Source organism: Populus nigra, chromosome 13 (assembly GCF_951802175.1).
Source record: "Populus nigra chromosome 13, ddPopNigr1.1, whole genome shotgun sequence".
NCBI lineage: Eukaryota > Viridiplantae > Streptophyta > Magnoliopsida > Malpighiales > Salicaceae > Populus > Populus nigra.
The window spans coordinates 9,587,396-9,603,115 of NC_084864.1; the positions used below are offsets into that span (position 1 = coordinate 9,587,396).

At 33.5% G+C, this 15,720-nt stretch overlaps 1 protein-coding gene across 2 annotated transcripts; it reads left to right on the forward strand.

Moving 5' to 3' along the window:
* Positions 1-417: 417 nt before the first annotated feature.
* On the forward strand, positions 418-2,839 carry LOC133670711 (homeobox-leucine zipper protein ATHB-13-like). 2 transcript variants are annotated; one of them, XM_062091285.1, is made up of 3 exons: positions 418-849; positions 1,012-1,394; positions 2,079-2,839. In XM_062091285.1, exons 1-3 carry the CDS (start codon positions 693-695, stop codon positions 2,457-2,459), a joined length of 921 nt encoding a protein of 306 aa, XP_061947269.1. In that variant the 5' UTR covers positions 418-692; the 3' UTR covers positions 2,460-2,839. The 2 variants fall into 2 exon arrangements, with proteins under 2 accessions (XP_061947269.1, XP_061947270.1); XM_062091286.1 differs by having other exon boundaries at positions 418-650.
* Positions 2,840-15,720: the final 12,881 nt, after the last annotated feature.

The window sequence follows — 15,720 nt, forward strand, 5'->3', positions numbered from 1 at the left end:
ATTTCTTTGAATTTTATCATTGAATCTAGATGTTAGCTAGATTCACTTGGAGTGATAAGAACAATGATTGTTAAATAAACTCCAGTAGTTACGAAGGAGAGACATGGATAAGCTTTAAAAGTCACCCGAAAGCTCAACATTACCATACATATTTTACTGGAGAAGGTTTCTAGATGATAAAGAAAAGAAAAACTAGTAGCAATATCAGTTTTGATCTCTAGTGTCAGTATGAGATATTATTTAATTTTTTAATTGTAGAAGGATCAACAGCAAGGTAGCAAAGGTTTAACCAAGCAATGACAACGTTTATTGGGAATATAAAAGTTCAAATGATTAGTTGATTATATAATAATACAATTTGTATACTAAACATGTGCTTCTGTATGTGCGAGAGACAGAGAGTGACCCATATCCGAGGATGGGTCCATGAAAGCTCTCGCATCTGTGTTATATTACACAATATACGCCTCTCATTCTATCTCTCTCTCTCTCGACCTAAAAATCGCTGTCCTTCAGTCTCTGAACCCATCACCATCCCCATGTCCTCTTCCCAGCTATAACCTGTCACACCTTGAATTACTCATGAAGATCAGTCAGATCGCATAATCCACATCACTAGCCCCTTAAATTCTTGCATCGAAAAATTCACGGTAACGAATGAAGTTGCATCTATAAATTTATATATATGTATAATGAATGAAAGATCTTTTGCGCTGAGTGATCATCAACATCATATGGCATTTCCTCCACATCATGGTTTTATGTTCCATTCCCATGAAGACAATGACCACCATCCCTCTCCTTCTTCTCTCAACTCTCTTCCCTCCTGCCCTCCTCAGCTTTTTCCCGGTCTCTCTCTCTCTCTCTCTCTCTCTCTCTGCTTTAAATTCTCTATCTATATTAGTAATTATTTATGCATATTTGATTGTGGAAAAATAATATGGAGTTCTACTCTTTACCATGTATGATATGAGTTTGATGTTTTTAATTTGTGTTGTGATATTGGTGCAGGAAGTGGAGGGCAGTTCTTGATGAAGAGATCGATGTCGTTTTCTGGAATGGAAAAATGTGAAGAAGTAGGGCATGGAGAAGATGACTTGTCTGATGATGGGTCACAGATAGGGGAGAAAAAGAAGAGGCTCAACTTGGAGCAAGTTAAGGCACTTGAGAAGAGCTTTGAGTTAGGAAACAAGCTTGAACCTGAGAGGAAAATGCAGCTGGCCAAGGCTTTGGGTTTGCAGCCAAGGCAGATAGCTATTTGGTTTCAAAACAGGAGGGCTAGATGGAAGACTAAGCAGTTAGAGAAAGACTATGAGGTCTTAAAGAAACAGTTTGATGCACTTAAGGCTGATAATGATGCCCTTCAAGCCCAGAACAAGAAACTTCATGCAGAGGTAATCATTTCTAGTCTGCAAAAACAAAGTACTGATCAAATTAATTACATCGTATCTGTGTTAGTTCTGCTTGCTTAGCTAGGTGACATAGAATTTTCCTACCCATCTGGTTTATATTGGGAAATTAAGGAAAATTATTTCTTACGATACCTATTTGATCTGAGGATTTTTTTTAATTTTTTCCCAGCTGAGATTTTCTTAACTGCTCTCTTTTCATGGAGTTTTTGTACATCGATCCATTCTCTAGTTGATAGGAGTTTGAGAGTGGCACACCAGCTAGCCACTGACAACGCATTTATGTTCATGTTCTGAGAGATATAAGTTTACATTTCTAGGAATTGATTGATCATGTTACCTCGGCAATTCCATTATTCTATTTTTTTGTTATAAAAAAATAATAATGACTTTCAGAAAAGTCATAGCATTTCCTTACTTTAGCACTAGATTAGGTCATTATGGATAGCTTTTTAGGTGCCAGTAGTATATATATGAAGCACTTGGCAAAAGTTAAAGCTAATTTCAATTATACTACTCTAGCTTTCCAGTTGATAGCCATATTGGTTTATGTAAATTGAATCAAATCAGTATTTTCATGTTCTCATGGACAATGCATCAAGCTGTATTTTTAATGGTTCCATATCTCCATGTGCATCTTCTCAAGTCTTGACTGTTTCCATGCTGCAGCTACTGTCTCTAAAAAGTAGAGAATCAAATGAAGTTAACCTCAAGAAAGAAACTGACGGTTCTTGGAGCAATGGAAGTGAGAACAGTTGTGATGTCAACTTAGATATCTCAAGAAATCCAGTAGCATCAAGTCCCGTATCATCCCAACTAACCACTAAACATCTCTTCTCCGCACCCATCAGGCCTGCAACCATCACTCAACTTCTCCAAGGTTCATCAAGATCAGACCTTCAATGTTTGAAGGTTGATCAGTTGATTCATCAAGATGAAAACTTCTGCAGCATGTTCAATGGCATAGAGGAGCAGCAAGGATTTTGGCCATGGCCTGAGCAACAGCATGCTACATTTTCATTGAACCAAGCTCAGTTCTCCAACAATTAGCTTACACCCAAATCTTATGGCTTCGGTTATGGCTAATTGAGACCAAGAAAAAAAGTAGGAATTTTCTCCCACCAATTTAAGTTGATCATCTTTTGCTTGTAGATTGGTATATAGATGTGGAACAAATTTGCTTCGATATCAGTTTGGTCTTAAAATCAGTATGGGGAATTTGATAGTTCTGAATGATATATTTTCCTTCCAATACTTTTTTTAATTTTCCCTTAAATTTTTCATATATTTTCAATTTGTTAAGTTGGATCATAGTAGAAAAAAGAAAAAACATATGTTAGTTAAGGTACATGTGGCATGTGCTAGTGAGTGGTTTCCAGCTCTGGCATGTAAGCATGGGTCATGAAATAAAATTGGATTCTCTGCTTTCATCTCTCTATTTTTTTTTTACTTTTTAATTGCTGCTGGTGTTTTGCTTTGATCAAGTAAAATAATAATTGACTGTCTATAACCATTCATTCTTCAGAATCAACGTTGGTTCTTTCTTGAAAATACCAAAGAACTAGTACATTCCTTTTAATTAACATATAGTCAAAAGGATATTAAAAAAAAAAATTGGTGACTACCGAGCACCTTATTAACAAATGTTTAACAACTCCGGGTATAATTTCAACTAATCAGGTCTTAAATTTACTTTTTAGATGTCACTAGTTCGAGTCTTACAAACCTTAAAGTCAATAGAGGCTTACATAGTCTTTAACTTCAAGGTCCGTGAGATTAATCAAGGTACATATAAGCTGGTTCGAACATCCATATTAATAATAATAAAAAAAACAAATATTCAAGAGACAAACTAGGTTAATTATAAATAGAAGTGAGAATATAGAGATATGATCTATATTGAGATTTTTAAACTAGAGGGACTAGCTAATTATTTTGCTATAAAAAAGGGACTAAATAAATAATATATTGGCTAGCTTTGATTTCTGATGGGGACGTCTGCATATTTTCATCTGACAAGAGAAAGTATCTAAATCGGCATCCTCTTCTGTACCTATCCATGTGACCTCCTGTCACCGCTTCCATATCATTCAGCACTGGAACAGCACCAACCCACCCTCTCTCTCGATCTTATTTTAAATTTTTCTCATCTAAATCATTGTTCTTAATCTCATTGTAACCAAATTGAATATATATGGCTCTAATTTGAGGAACGAAGAAAATTAATGGTGAACTTGTACGTACAGCTAGATAAAAATCATCAGGTCAAAGCTATGGTTTACTGATAATGGATCTGCATAAAAAGTTTGGACGCTTTCTTTTCTCTTTTTCTTTCTTACTTTCTAGAAGTCAAGTTCATAATATTTATGGAGATTCAAAATCTTAGAGCAGACTGTAATAAATAATTTATTTTCAAGTCACAACTTAGTTTAAACATAGATGACATTATAATTAAGATGTTCTAAAACTTTTAGTTTTAAATAGAATCGATACACGCAGTTCGCTGCTGCTTGGATTATTTCTTTTTTACATAGAAAATAATGTCTAGGAGCGATAAATATTTTTTTAAGAAAAAAATAATTTATGATTCAGGTCATATATCTGATTGGGTTGAATAAGTTGCATTTGTTTTAATTATACAAAATATAAAAAAACAAGAATAAATTGATCAGATTTGAAAAGAAAAGTGATGAGAATAACTTAGGAAACAATATTTTTTTAATAAAGGACAAACAATGCAACTTAATTCATACAACTCGTATATTGTGGTGAAAAATACACCAAATTAAAATTGATAAATATTGGAAATAATTTTAGAAATTTTTAGTCAACTTCTGGTATTTAAATACTTGTCTACTTGTATGTCTAATATTTATATCAGAATGTTAACCATTAATTCTCAAGAATTAACATTTTTAAGAGTATTAAAATATTAACCAAGTTCTTATAGATTTAATAAATTGATTATTAAATTCAAAAATACATGCAAATATATTTTTTGAATTTTAATGTATATATAAAAAATACTAAATCATACCATATGTTTACATATTTGTTTAAGAAAAATATGATTTTTATTTTTTGAGAGACTTGCTCGAATGCACATTAAATAAAATAATTTTTTGTATTTTTTGAAATTGAGAAAAAAATTTCAGAAATGTTTGGAAATATTTGAGATTTTGATGAAAATAAGTATTTTAATACCAGGTCAGCATCTTACAATATAAGTCTATAGTGTTGATATTAAATAAAACTACTAGAAAAATATGCTAGGGATCTAAAAATAATTTTAAATTAGCCCTTGAATTTTCTTATAATTTTTTGGAATTTAGTTGGGGTATATTTAGCAAAAACTCTTTTTTATTCAAACCAAAACTGTCAAAAAAGATCTAATGGTGTATTTGCCAAACAACCCTATGATCAAAACTCCCTCAACAAAAAAAGTAACTAACCAAGCAAAACCTTAGAACCTTACCATATATTTTCCAAACAACCCTTTAAGCTAAAAATTCTTCAACAAAATAAATAACAAACCAAACAAAGCATTAGTACCTTATCCAAAACAAAACCAATCAGGTTGACTCAAAAACATTGGTTTAACCCTGAATTGAACTGAAAACCATGGTTTGACCCAAAACTAAAATAAAACAAATAATTAAACCCAAAAAAAATTAAAAAAACCCAAAAACATAAAACTTTCTAACAAAAACATATCAAACACCAAGAACATGAAAAACACGATGAACATTAAAATCAAAACCCAGCAAACACAAATCACAAACCAAATAAGTTTCATGTAATCAAGGGCAAGGTTTTGTTCATAATTATGCATAGATCAAGAATTAAGCATCTATTTTCTTTGATTAACACTTAAAACCCTAAAATTTAAATGCATTAGTACATGTTATTGATGCATTTTAACCCTAGATTAAGTGTTAAAGATGACAATCTAACATGTATTTGCCAAGAATTAACTCAAAATAGCTAAAAAACAAGAGGCTAAGGTAAAGTTTATGCGAAGAATAACAATGGATTACTTCTTGGAAGAGAAAGTTTTGTATAAAAAAGGATTCGACAAAAATTTATTAAGGTGTCTGGATAAGAAATAAGCTCGAAAGATAATGAAGGAAATATATGGAGGAGTTTGTGTTACACATGTTAATGAGTATATAATGTCAAGGAAAATGCAGAGAAGTGGATAATTTTGGTCATCTATGGAAAGAGATTCTATTGAATGTTTTTGAAAGTGTCATGAATGTCAAGTCTTTACAGATAAGATCCATGCACCACTAGTATCCCTTTATAGTATGATTGCATGCTGGACATTTGCAATGTGAGGGATCGGATGGATGTGATTGGAAAAATAAAATTAAATGCAAGTAATGGACATCGGTTTATTTTGGTAGCAATTGATTATTTTACAAAATAGGTTGAAGCGACTTCTTATGCTGCACAAAAAACAATTAAGAGATTTATTGAGAAAAATATTATTTGTTGATATGGATTTCTAGAAGCCCTTGTAATTAACAATGCTTAGAATTTTAAAGGCAAGGTAATTCAAGATCTGTATCGATGATGGAAAATTAAACATTTTAATTTTTTTTTTATCTGTCTAAGATAAATGAAACAGTAAAAGCAACAAATAAAAATATAAAAAAGATTATTCAGAAAATAATAATTATCTATAGAGATTGGCACAAATGTTGCGATATGCATTGCATGGGTACATAACAATTATCCAAACATCAAGAGGTGCAACCCCGTGTTCCTTGATTTACTGAATGGAATCAGAGATGCCACAAAAAATTGAAATTCCTTCTCTTAGGGTACTAAAAGAAGTATAGATGGAACAATTAGAATGGGTTAGAGAATTCATTATGAACAATCTGTGACGGATAGTTATACCAAAAAAGAATAGCAAAGGCTTATGACAAAAAAAAGTTCATCCACGAGAACTTCAGGTAGAAGATTTGGTGTCAAAAAAAGATTTTATCAGTTGCAGTGAAAGATCAAAGCAAAGCAAATGGGTACCTAATTATGAAGGTACCTACCCTACATTGTCATGAAAATATTTTAAGGAGCACTTATTTTATCAAATATAGATGGAAAAGACTTGTTAAAGCACGTGTACTCGATCAGATGCTATAAAAAAGTATTATTTTCATTATCTTGAGAAATAAAGACATGGAAATTTTGGCCAAATGTTATTCAAAACATTTTTTTTCTTGGCCAACTAATTTGCAAATAAATCTCATTCTTCGGTTTGCTGTATAATCGAGCATTGATATGCTAAGCATAAATTTGTTAATAAAATAGAAATAAAAGGGAAAGTGATGAGTCTTTACCCCAAAGCTTAATGAACAATTAGGATTTAAAAAAAATGAGGAAATTTGATGAAGAGAATTATTTGAAAAAAATATAAAGATAATGTTGGGGGGGGGGGGGGGGGGGTTTGTGGGGCTCTAAGAACCTTCATTCTGGGGAACAAGTAAAACTTTAGCATACGAAGGTGACATGTGATGGAGGCATTACTAAGGGTGGGCAACCAATCCCGAGAATCATCAAAATCTGAATAACAATATTATAAGTTTCAATAGAGAAATCTCAAGGAGGGTTCAAAACCAAGCCACCTATTTTGAAATTGAATTCAAACAAACAAGTAATTCTGGTATCGCTATCAGTTACATGATCTAAGATAAAAGGAAAAATTTACGCAGGGAAAGTTCAAACTTTTCACTAAACCACCAAATAGGGAGCCTATATTTCAAATCAAGTAAGTATTCATGCATGTTATTTAACCCAACAACCAACAACATTGTGCAATGTTTTTGCAGGAAAAAAAATCCTCAATGGAATCCAAAGAGGCTCTAATGAATCAAAGTTCTGCGCATCAAACATGGCAATTTCATAAATGAAGAGAAATATAATTAAAGAAAGGTGTATTTTTACTGATGGATAAAAGGGCTTAAAGTACAATGGCTAAATAGTGTGGCCACGAGTGGGGGAAGTGTAGCCATCTTGGCGATCAATTGAGCCTTATGAATCATCAAGTTGTTGGTGAATCTATTCCACACTATCCTCTAGCTCGATGTGTCGAGAATGACATATTCCCTCCAAAAATAAACACTCTGAGTCCGCACTCTGTTCCTTGAACTCTTTATCTAACGACGGAGGTAAAAAACTTGAGAGTTCATTTCAAGTCTCCAAGCATCGAGACGTTCTGCTACGTTCACCTGAGAAGAAGAAGTTGCTCTAATACTGAGAGCAAGGGACTGATTCATCGCCTCAACATCAGTCCTGACCGCTAAAGTCATTTCATCACAAGGGAAGACCTTGTCTTTTGCAGCGGTCACTGCGATTTCATCATTTCCCATCATAGAGTCCTTTATCGTGACTGGATAGCCATTGACTTCAAACACAGTGCACCAAATCACTGGCTCTTCTACCGGAACACAGATTGGGTTACCATTGCAAGAAGAAAAGAAAGACATGGTTAAAGCTTCGAGGTCAAGAACTTTGAAAAAAAATAGTGATTTTGGTGATTTATTATGTTAAGCACTGAACAGTTTATATAGAAGGCTCACTTCCACCATCATAAAGATAAATCAATTGCCTTTGGGCCCCAAGTCAGCAGAAACTCAGATCTCAACTCTATGTCACTAACTTCCTTGAAAAGCTGTAATTAATTATCCAGGTGATCAACTTACAGTTTAAATCTCCACCATGTGTTGCTAACTTCTTCGAGAATCTTTTGTCATCTGTGAAATGACTTGCTTGAGAAATCTTGGTTAGCCATGAGACCACTATGCAGGTCAGATCTTAACCGTAGGTTGCTGACTTCTTTTCAGAAGCTTGCATCAACCAAGGGAGCAGCATGCACCCCACTTTCTATAAAAAGGGTCACATTTGTCAAGAAAGAGAGGTGGGGTTATTGGCAGAAAGCTAAAGTCCAAGAATACTATAAAAGTTGCAGAAGGCACCTGAAGATGTTTGAGCGGCCAACATAAGACTTGGGTTAAGATGATAGTCATACATGAAAGACGATGTAGATTGTTCTTTCTGAATGACTTAATCCCATTGCTTAGGTGAGTAAAACTAAACTCTATAATCATTATTTTGAAGGATCCCAAGTTGATCCTTCCATCTGCATTAAAACCTGTGTTTCATGATTAGGCTGCTCACCTTATACTGGTCACCTTAGGATTGAACCATGTTTAGGCTGGTCATCTTGAAAATGGACCAGTTTTCATGTTAAGCTGGTGACACCTTAGTCATGTTAAAATTGAATCAGGTTTTTATGTTAGGCTGATCACCTTGTTTGTACATGGTTTTATGAGGTTGGTCACCTGAAAATTAGACCTATTTTTATCCATTTAAAAACAATTATATTTTCTTTTTTTACAAACTTATTACTCAAATTCAAGGAAAAAAAATATCTTGTGTTTGTATGTAAGTATTGTAAAGATGGGAAACTATCATCACCAAATTTTGACCATTATTTTCAACATATTCTTTTAAAAATAAGAAAATATAAAAACATAAAAATTCAAAAACATTGTATTTTCATCACGATTAGACCAATTACTCGTAATTTACAATCATTTTACCTCTTGTTTTTATGTTTACATTTTAAAAAAAATCAAATAAAAAAAAGGTGAGACAGACGTAGTGCGTTAAATGCATTGCACTAAATTCAACCAGCACACTAAAAGCCCATTTAGAAACGTGGGCCAACCCGCGTTTCTTAAAAATTAAAAACAATTGCTAAAAATTAATTTTTTTATACTTTGGATAGTTTTGATGTGCTAATCTCAAAAATAATTTTTTAAAAATAAAAAAAATATTATTTCGATGCATTTCAGCATGAAAAACAATTACAACCACACTCTCAAACATACTCATACAAGCATTAAGTGCAGCGCATTTAGTGGCAATCCCCTAACTGCCAGTGCATTATGTGCACTGGCTAGAAAATAAAAGGAAAATGCATAAGAAAGAGAGCTTTCAACAGGACTAAAAAAACTACTATTTTCCAATTGACCTGTAGTAGCCTCACAAAGCAACACCACCACAGGTCATAAGGTTGAAAACAACAACCCTTTTTTTTCCTTTTTTTCTTCCATCACAAACACACACGATGCCATCTCTCTCTACCTCAGCGCTAATGACATAATTGTTGTAGTTGTAGATCTTTTGGTGACTAATATATTGTTAGTCTCTTGGTGACTAAGTCAGTAAGACTTATCATATTTAATATAATTTTAGTTATTGTTATGTTAATAAAGCCCTGGTTATAAGGGTTTAGTTTAGACTTTGAATTATTTTGTAACAAATTCACCACGTCTTTAGGACTTGTTAACGTAGTTGTTTTGATTTCATTCTTGTTTTATAAAGCTACAGTTTCATTGATCAATAAATGAAATTTTATGTTTTGAGTTTTGAGTTTCCAATAAAGTGGTATCAAAGCCTCCTCAAATAGGTCTCCTAACGAGAAAAAAAAAAGAGAACAGAAAGTGCAAACTAGTGAAAGAAAGATGGCAACTGAAGGAGACAGCTTTGTACAACCTGCAACGCCTAAGTTTGATGGTCACTATAACCATTGGGCTATGCTCATGGAGAATTTTCTCTGATCAAAGAAATATTGGCCCTTAGTGGAGACAAGGATTCTCACAATAACAGATGGAGCTGGGCCAACAGAGGCACTAAGGAAAACAATTAAAGATCAACGACTAAAAGACTTAAAAGTGAAAAGTTACCTTTTTCAGGCCATAAATCGAACCATTATGAAAACAATCCTTGATAAGGAGAGTTTGAAGGGCATTATGAGATTCGATGATGCAGAAGTATTAAGGGACAACAAGAGTGAAGAGGGTTTAGTTGTAGGCATTACGAAGGGAATTTAAAGTTCTTCAAATGAGAGGAGAGAAAGTGAACGAGTATTTTGCTTGGACGCTAACAATTACAAACAAGATGAAAGCTCATGGAGAAAAGATGGGGTAGGTTGTGATCATAAAAAAGATCTTAAGATCAATGACCTTAAGATTTGATTATATTGTATGTTCAATAGAGGAGACCAATGATTTGGATGTGTTAACAATTGATGAGTTATAAAGAAGCTTATTAGTTCATGAGCAAAGAATGAAAAATTATGGTGAAAGAGATGAGCAAGCTTTGAAGATTTCTCATGAAGAGAAATTTGAAGGAAGAGGTCAAGGTGTAGCATGAGGTTGAGGAAGCAAAGGGAGGCAACCATTCCACAAGAAAACTATAGAATGCTATAAATGCCACAAACCAGGACACTTCCAATACAAGTTTCCTAGTTGGGAAAAAAGGTGTTCATTATGCTAAGCTTGATAAATAATAGGAGATATTGTTAATGGCCTATGTAGAGCTCCACAATTCTAAAAGAGAGTAAATATGGTTCCTTGACTCCTGTTGTAGCAATCACATGAATGGTAATAAGCAATGGTTTTTTAACCTATATAAGACATTTAAACAAGTGGTGAAGCTTGGAAACAATTCGAAGATGCTGGTGATGGGGAAAGGAAACATCAGATTGCAAGTCAATGGAGCAAATCAGATGATAAGTGAAGTGTTTTATATTCCTGAGCTTAAAAATAATTTGCTAAGTATCAGTAATAAGCAATGGTTTCTTATTCAGCATGGAGTGTGTAAGATATATCATCTTGTAAGAGGATTGATCATGTAGACTCAAATGTCTACTAACATGATGTTTGTTCTTTTTGCCTTGATGCCACCATAAGATCAAGCTCTAGCCCTTACATGCTTTCAAACTACATCTAAAGACAACACTCACTTAAGGCACCGAAGATTTGGGCATCTTAATTTCAAAGGTTTGAGAACCTTGTTCTATAAGAAAATGGTGAAGAGTTTGCCTCCTCTTAAAGTTTCTTCAAAACTATACATTAACTGCATGGTAGGCAAACAACATCGAGAATCCATCCCAAAGAAAATCTTGTGGAGAGCTTATTAGAGACTCCAACTAGTACACGATGACATTTATGGTCCCATCACACTTGAGTCGTCCAACAATCAAATAAGGTATCTAATAACCTTTATAAATAATTATAACAGAAAATTATGGACTTATTTATTGAATGCCAAGACAGAAGCTTTTGTTAGGTTTAAAAATTCAAAGTTTGGTAGAGAAAGAAACTAGGAACTTTATATGTTGTCTTCGTACTAGTAAAGGTGGGGAGTTCACCTCACTGGAATTCAACAAGTTTTGCAGCTTAAATGGCATTAGTAAGCAACTCACTATAGCCTACACCCCATAACAAAATAGGTTTGTAGAGCGTAAAAATTGAACAATAATGAATATGGTAAATTACATGTTGTTAGAGAAACAAGTTCCCAAAGAATTTTGTCTTGAAGCTGTCAACTGGACAATTTATATGCTCAATTGATGTCCTACACTAGCTGTGAAGGATATGAATCCAGAAGAAGTATGGTGTGATTTTAAACCTTTTTGTTGATCATTTTAGGGTGTTTAGTTGTATTGGTCATGTACATATTCCTAACAACAAAAGGCAACAGCTTAATGATAAAAGTTTCAAATATGTTCTCTTAAGCTTAAGTGAAGAATCTAAATCTTATAGATTATATGATCTCATGTTAAAGAAAGTTGTTATAAGCAGGGATATTGTGTTTGAGGAAGACGAGAAGTGGAATTGAGGTAAAATTATTGAAGAAATTAACCATGATGTTCTTAAGTGAGGAGATGAAGATGAATTGAAGGATAAGGAGAACAAAGATGCCAATGAAGAAGAAGAAGAGCAGGTCGAAGAAAGAACTACTAGTCTTTCATCAAATGAATCAGTTGAAGACAATTCTTTAAATCCTGTTCAAGGGAGGATAAGACAACAACCACCATAGATGGAGGATTATGTAAGCAGTGACAGTCTGCCTGATGAGGAAGGGAATAATTTTGTGATGTTCATTTCATTTAGAGATCTTGTGTCCTTTGAAGAAGCTATCATGAGCACAAAATGAACAAAAGGTATGGACTTGGAAATTAAAGCCATCGAGAAGAATGGAACCTGAGAGTTAATTGCATTGCCAGATGAAGCCAAAAAGATAGGGGTGAAATGGGTACTTAAGAACAAATTGAACGAGAATAGGGAGCTTGATAAATATAAAGCTCGCCTTATGGCCAAGGGATACACCCAACAGTTTGGAATAGACTACACCGAGGTGTTTACTCTAGTAGCTCGTTAGGATACCATTAGAATGATTCTAGCTCTTGCAACTAATAAAGGGTGAAGTATGCACTAGCTTGATGTGAAGAGTGCATTTTTACATGGTAAGTTGAATGAGGCAGTGTTTATTGAGCAACCAAGGGGTTATGAGAAGAATGGAGCAGAATATAGTGTATAGACTTAAAAAAACCCCTATACGGACTCAAACAAGCTCCTCGAGTATGGTACAATAAGATTGAGTCCTATTTTGTTAAGGAGGGATTTGAAAATGTTTTTATGAGCAAAGTTTGTTTATAAAGATGGAAAAGGGAGGAAGATTTCTTGTGGTTAGCTTGTACGTGGACGATCTCATTTTCATAGGGAATGATGAAGCAATTTTTAAGAGGTTCAAAGACTCTATGAAATCGGGTTTTGACATGTCTTATCTTGGGAGAATGAAATATTTTCTCGATGTGAAAATGGTGTAAAGTACTAAGGGAATTTTTATAAGTCAAAAGAAATATGCTAAAGAAGTGTTGGAGAGGTTTGGCATGGAGAGTTGCAATCCTGTTAAGAATCCAATTGTGTCATGGTTCAAACTTGTGAAGGATAAAAGTGGTACCGGTATTGATGCTATTGCTTATAAGAAAATGGTGGGCAGTCTCGTGCATTTGATTGCCACCACACCAGACTTGGCGTATTTGGTAAGCTTAATTAGTAGGTTTATAGAAAAGCCAACTATATCACATCAATAAGTAGTGAAAATGATCCTTCAATACTTATAGGGCACTGTTGAGTTAGGGATTCTTTATAAGAAAGGAGGAGAAAATAGTTTAATGGCTTATTCTGATAGTGACTATATAGGAGACATCGAAGACAAAAAGAGTATGCTGGGGTATGTGTTCTTATTAAGTTCAGGTGTTATGGTTTGGTCCTCAAACAAACAACCAGTGGTCATACTCTCCACTACTGAAGCAGAGTTCATAGTTGCAGCCTCTTGTGCATGTTAAGGTATGTGGATGCGTAGGATTCTTGAAACGCTTGGTCATGAACAAAGTAAGTGCAAGTGCACTGTGGTCTTTTGTGACAGTAGCTCAGCTATTAAACTTTAAAGAATCTTGTTTTGCATGGTAAAAGTAAACACGTTGATATCAGATTTCATTTTCTTCGTGATTTAACAAAAGATAGGGTTATTGAGTTAATGCATTATGGTTCAAAAGATCAAATTGTTGACATTATGATTAAGCCCTTAAAGTTGTAGGCTTTCTTGAGATTGAGAGACCTGCTTGGCACCAAAAGTAAATTGATTGCAGTTTACAGGTTAATATAAAAGAGGATTTGTTGGAGTTATAAGTCTTGGTGACCAAGTCAATAAGACTTATCACATTAATATAGTATTAGTTATTGTTCTGTTAATAAAGCCCTGGTTATAAGGGTTTAGTTTAGACTTTGAATTATTCTATAACAAATTCACCATGTCTTTAAGACTTGTTAATGTGATTGTTTTGATTTAATTCCTCTTTTGCAAGGCTTATATAAAGCTATAGTTTCTTTGATCAATAAATGAGATTTTGCGTTTAGAGCTTTCAGTTTCCAACAATAATAGGCTAGTCGAGAAATCCCCTTTCCTCTAGTGACCCAACATCACTAGCCTCATCTCCAGCCGTGAACGACCATTGATTCCAACACTCCAATGCTAGTCACCTACAACCCCACCATCATAAACACACAATGTTGTCTCTCTCTCTCTCTCTTCCCCTCACGGTCATTTTCTCTTCTATATCACCGACCACTGTAGCTCCACCTCCACCTCCACCATAAACCATCTACATCTCCCAACCACCGTGAGTTCCCACATAATAGGTGGTGATGACAGTAGTATGAATAAGCCATGATGAAGAGAGACAAAGGAGAAAACCAGTAGAAGGAGGATGCCAAAAATTCAACTTAACCAATCTACTTTCTCCAACATCTATAAGCCTCGTTGTTAATGTCAGCAGCAAGAGGAATTACTGGTCTACCACATGAAAGGCCTCACGTACCCCTTACCCTTCAACGTCGCAGGCAACCACGTGCCAATAGTAGTGGCCATCCATATATGTTTGTAGCCTTCACTTGCTGCCACCACCGCCTCGTCGAATTCCAGCAACTTCGAGCTAATTCTTATATTGATGTTGGGATTGTTTGAGATTTTTTTGGGATTAAATTGTTTAAATATAGCTTTTAAATAATAAATGAGCATCCTTATTTTGATTGTGGTTTTGTTGTGATTTTTATGGTGAATGATTTAAAAATAATTGTAAATAATTGCTAGTTAAATCATGAACAAGTTTGTAAGTAAATTATGAATTTTTAATGTGTTGATGTTTTTAATAATGGAATTTTAGTTTGTTAATGTTGTTATTAAATCAATTTCAATGTGCTTGATATGTATTCAATCGTGAAATTTTAATATGTTGATGTAATTTTTTGTCAATCTTGATGTGTTTAACATTTTTATTGCAAAAATACCAATATGTTGATGTTATTATTAAATTGTTGATTTTAATGTGTTGATTATGAATTTTTAATGTGTTGATGTTGTTATTAAACTATTGATTTTAACATGTTTGATGTCTTTAATCTTGAAGTATATGTGTTAGATGTTTTAGAATTGTAAATTCTAATGCGTTATATATTTTTAATTTGCAAATCTTTTCATGAATATGTCTTTGTGATTATAAGAAATTTATGTGTACGGATGATTTATTTTTATTTTCAGCATGTTGTCTATTGTGTTTGATTATTTTTTTTGTATTGTATTGACATAAAAAAGACTTCAAGGCATGTTAAATAGATTAGGCCAAAGCCCATGATTTAGCATTCATATGGGTCCACCATTCATTTTAAAAATTCTTCAAAATAATAATAATAAATATTCTTTAAAAAAATAAAAAAATATTTTAAGTCACTCATTAATTTTTGAAATAATAAGCTCAAAGTGAATTGTTATTTTGAAGGTTAATAGGGATTAACACATCCTTTAATTTATTTATTTTTAGATAATGAATTTATCAGTCTAATATTCATTAATAATAATATAGCATTAAACATTAGTGCCATTAGATCCAGTA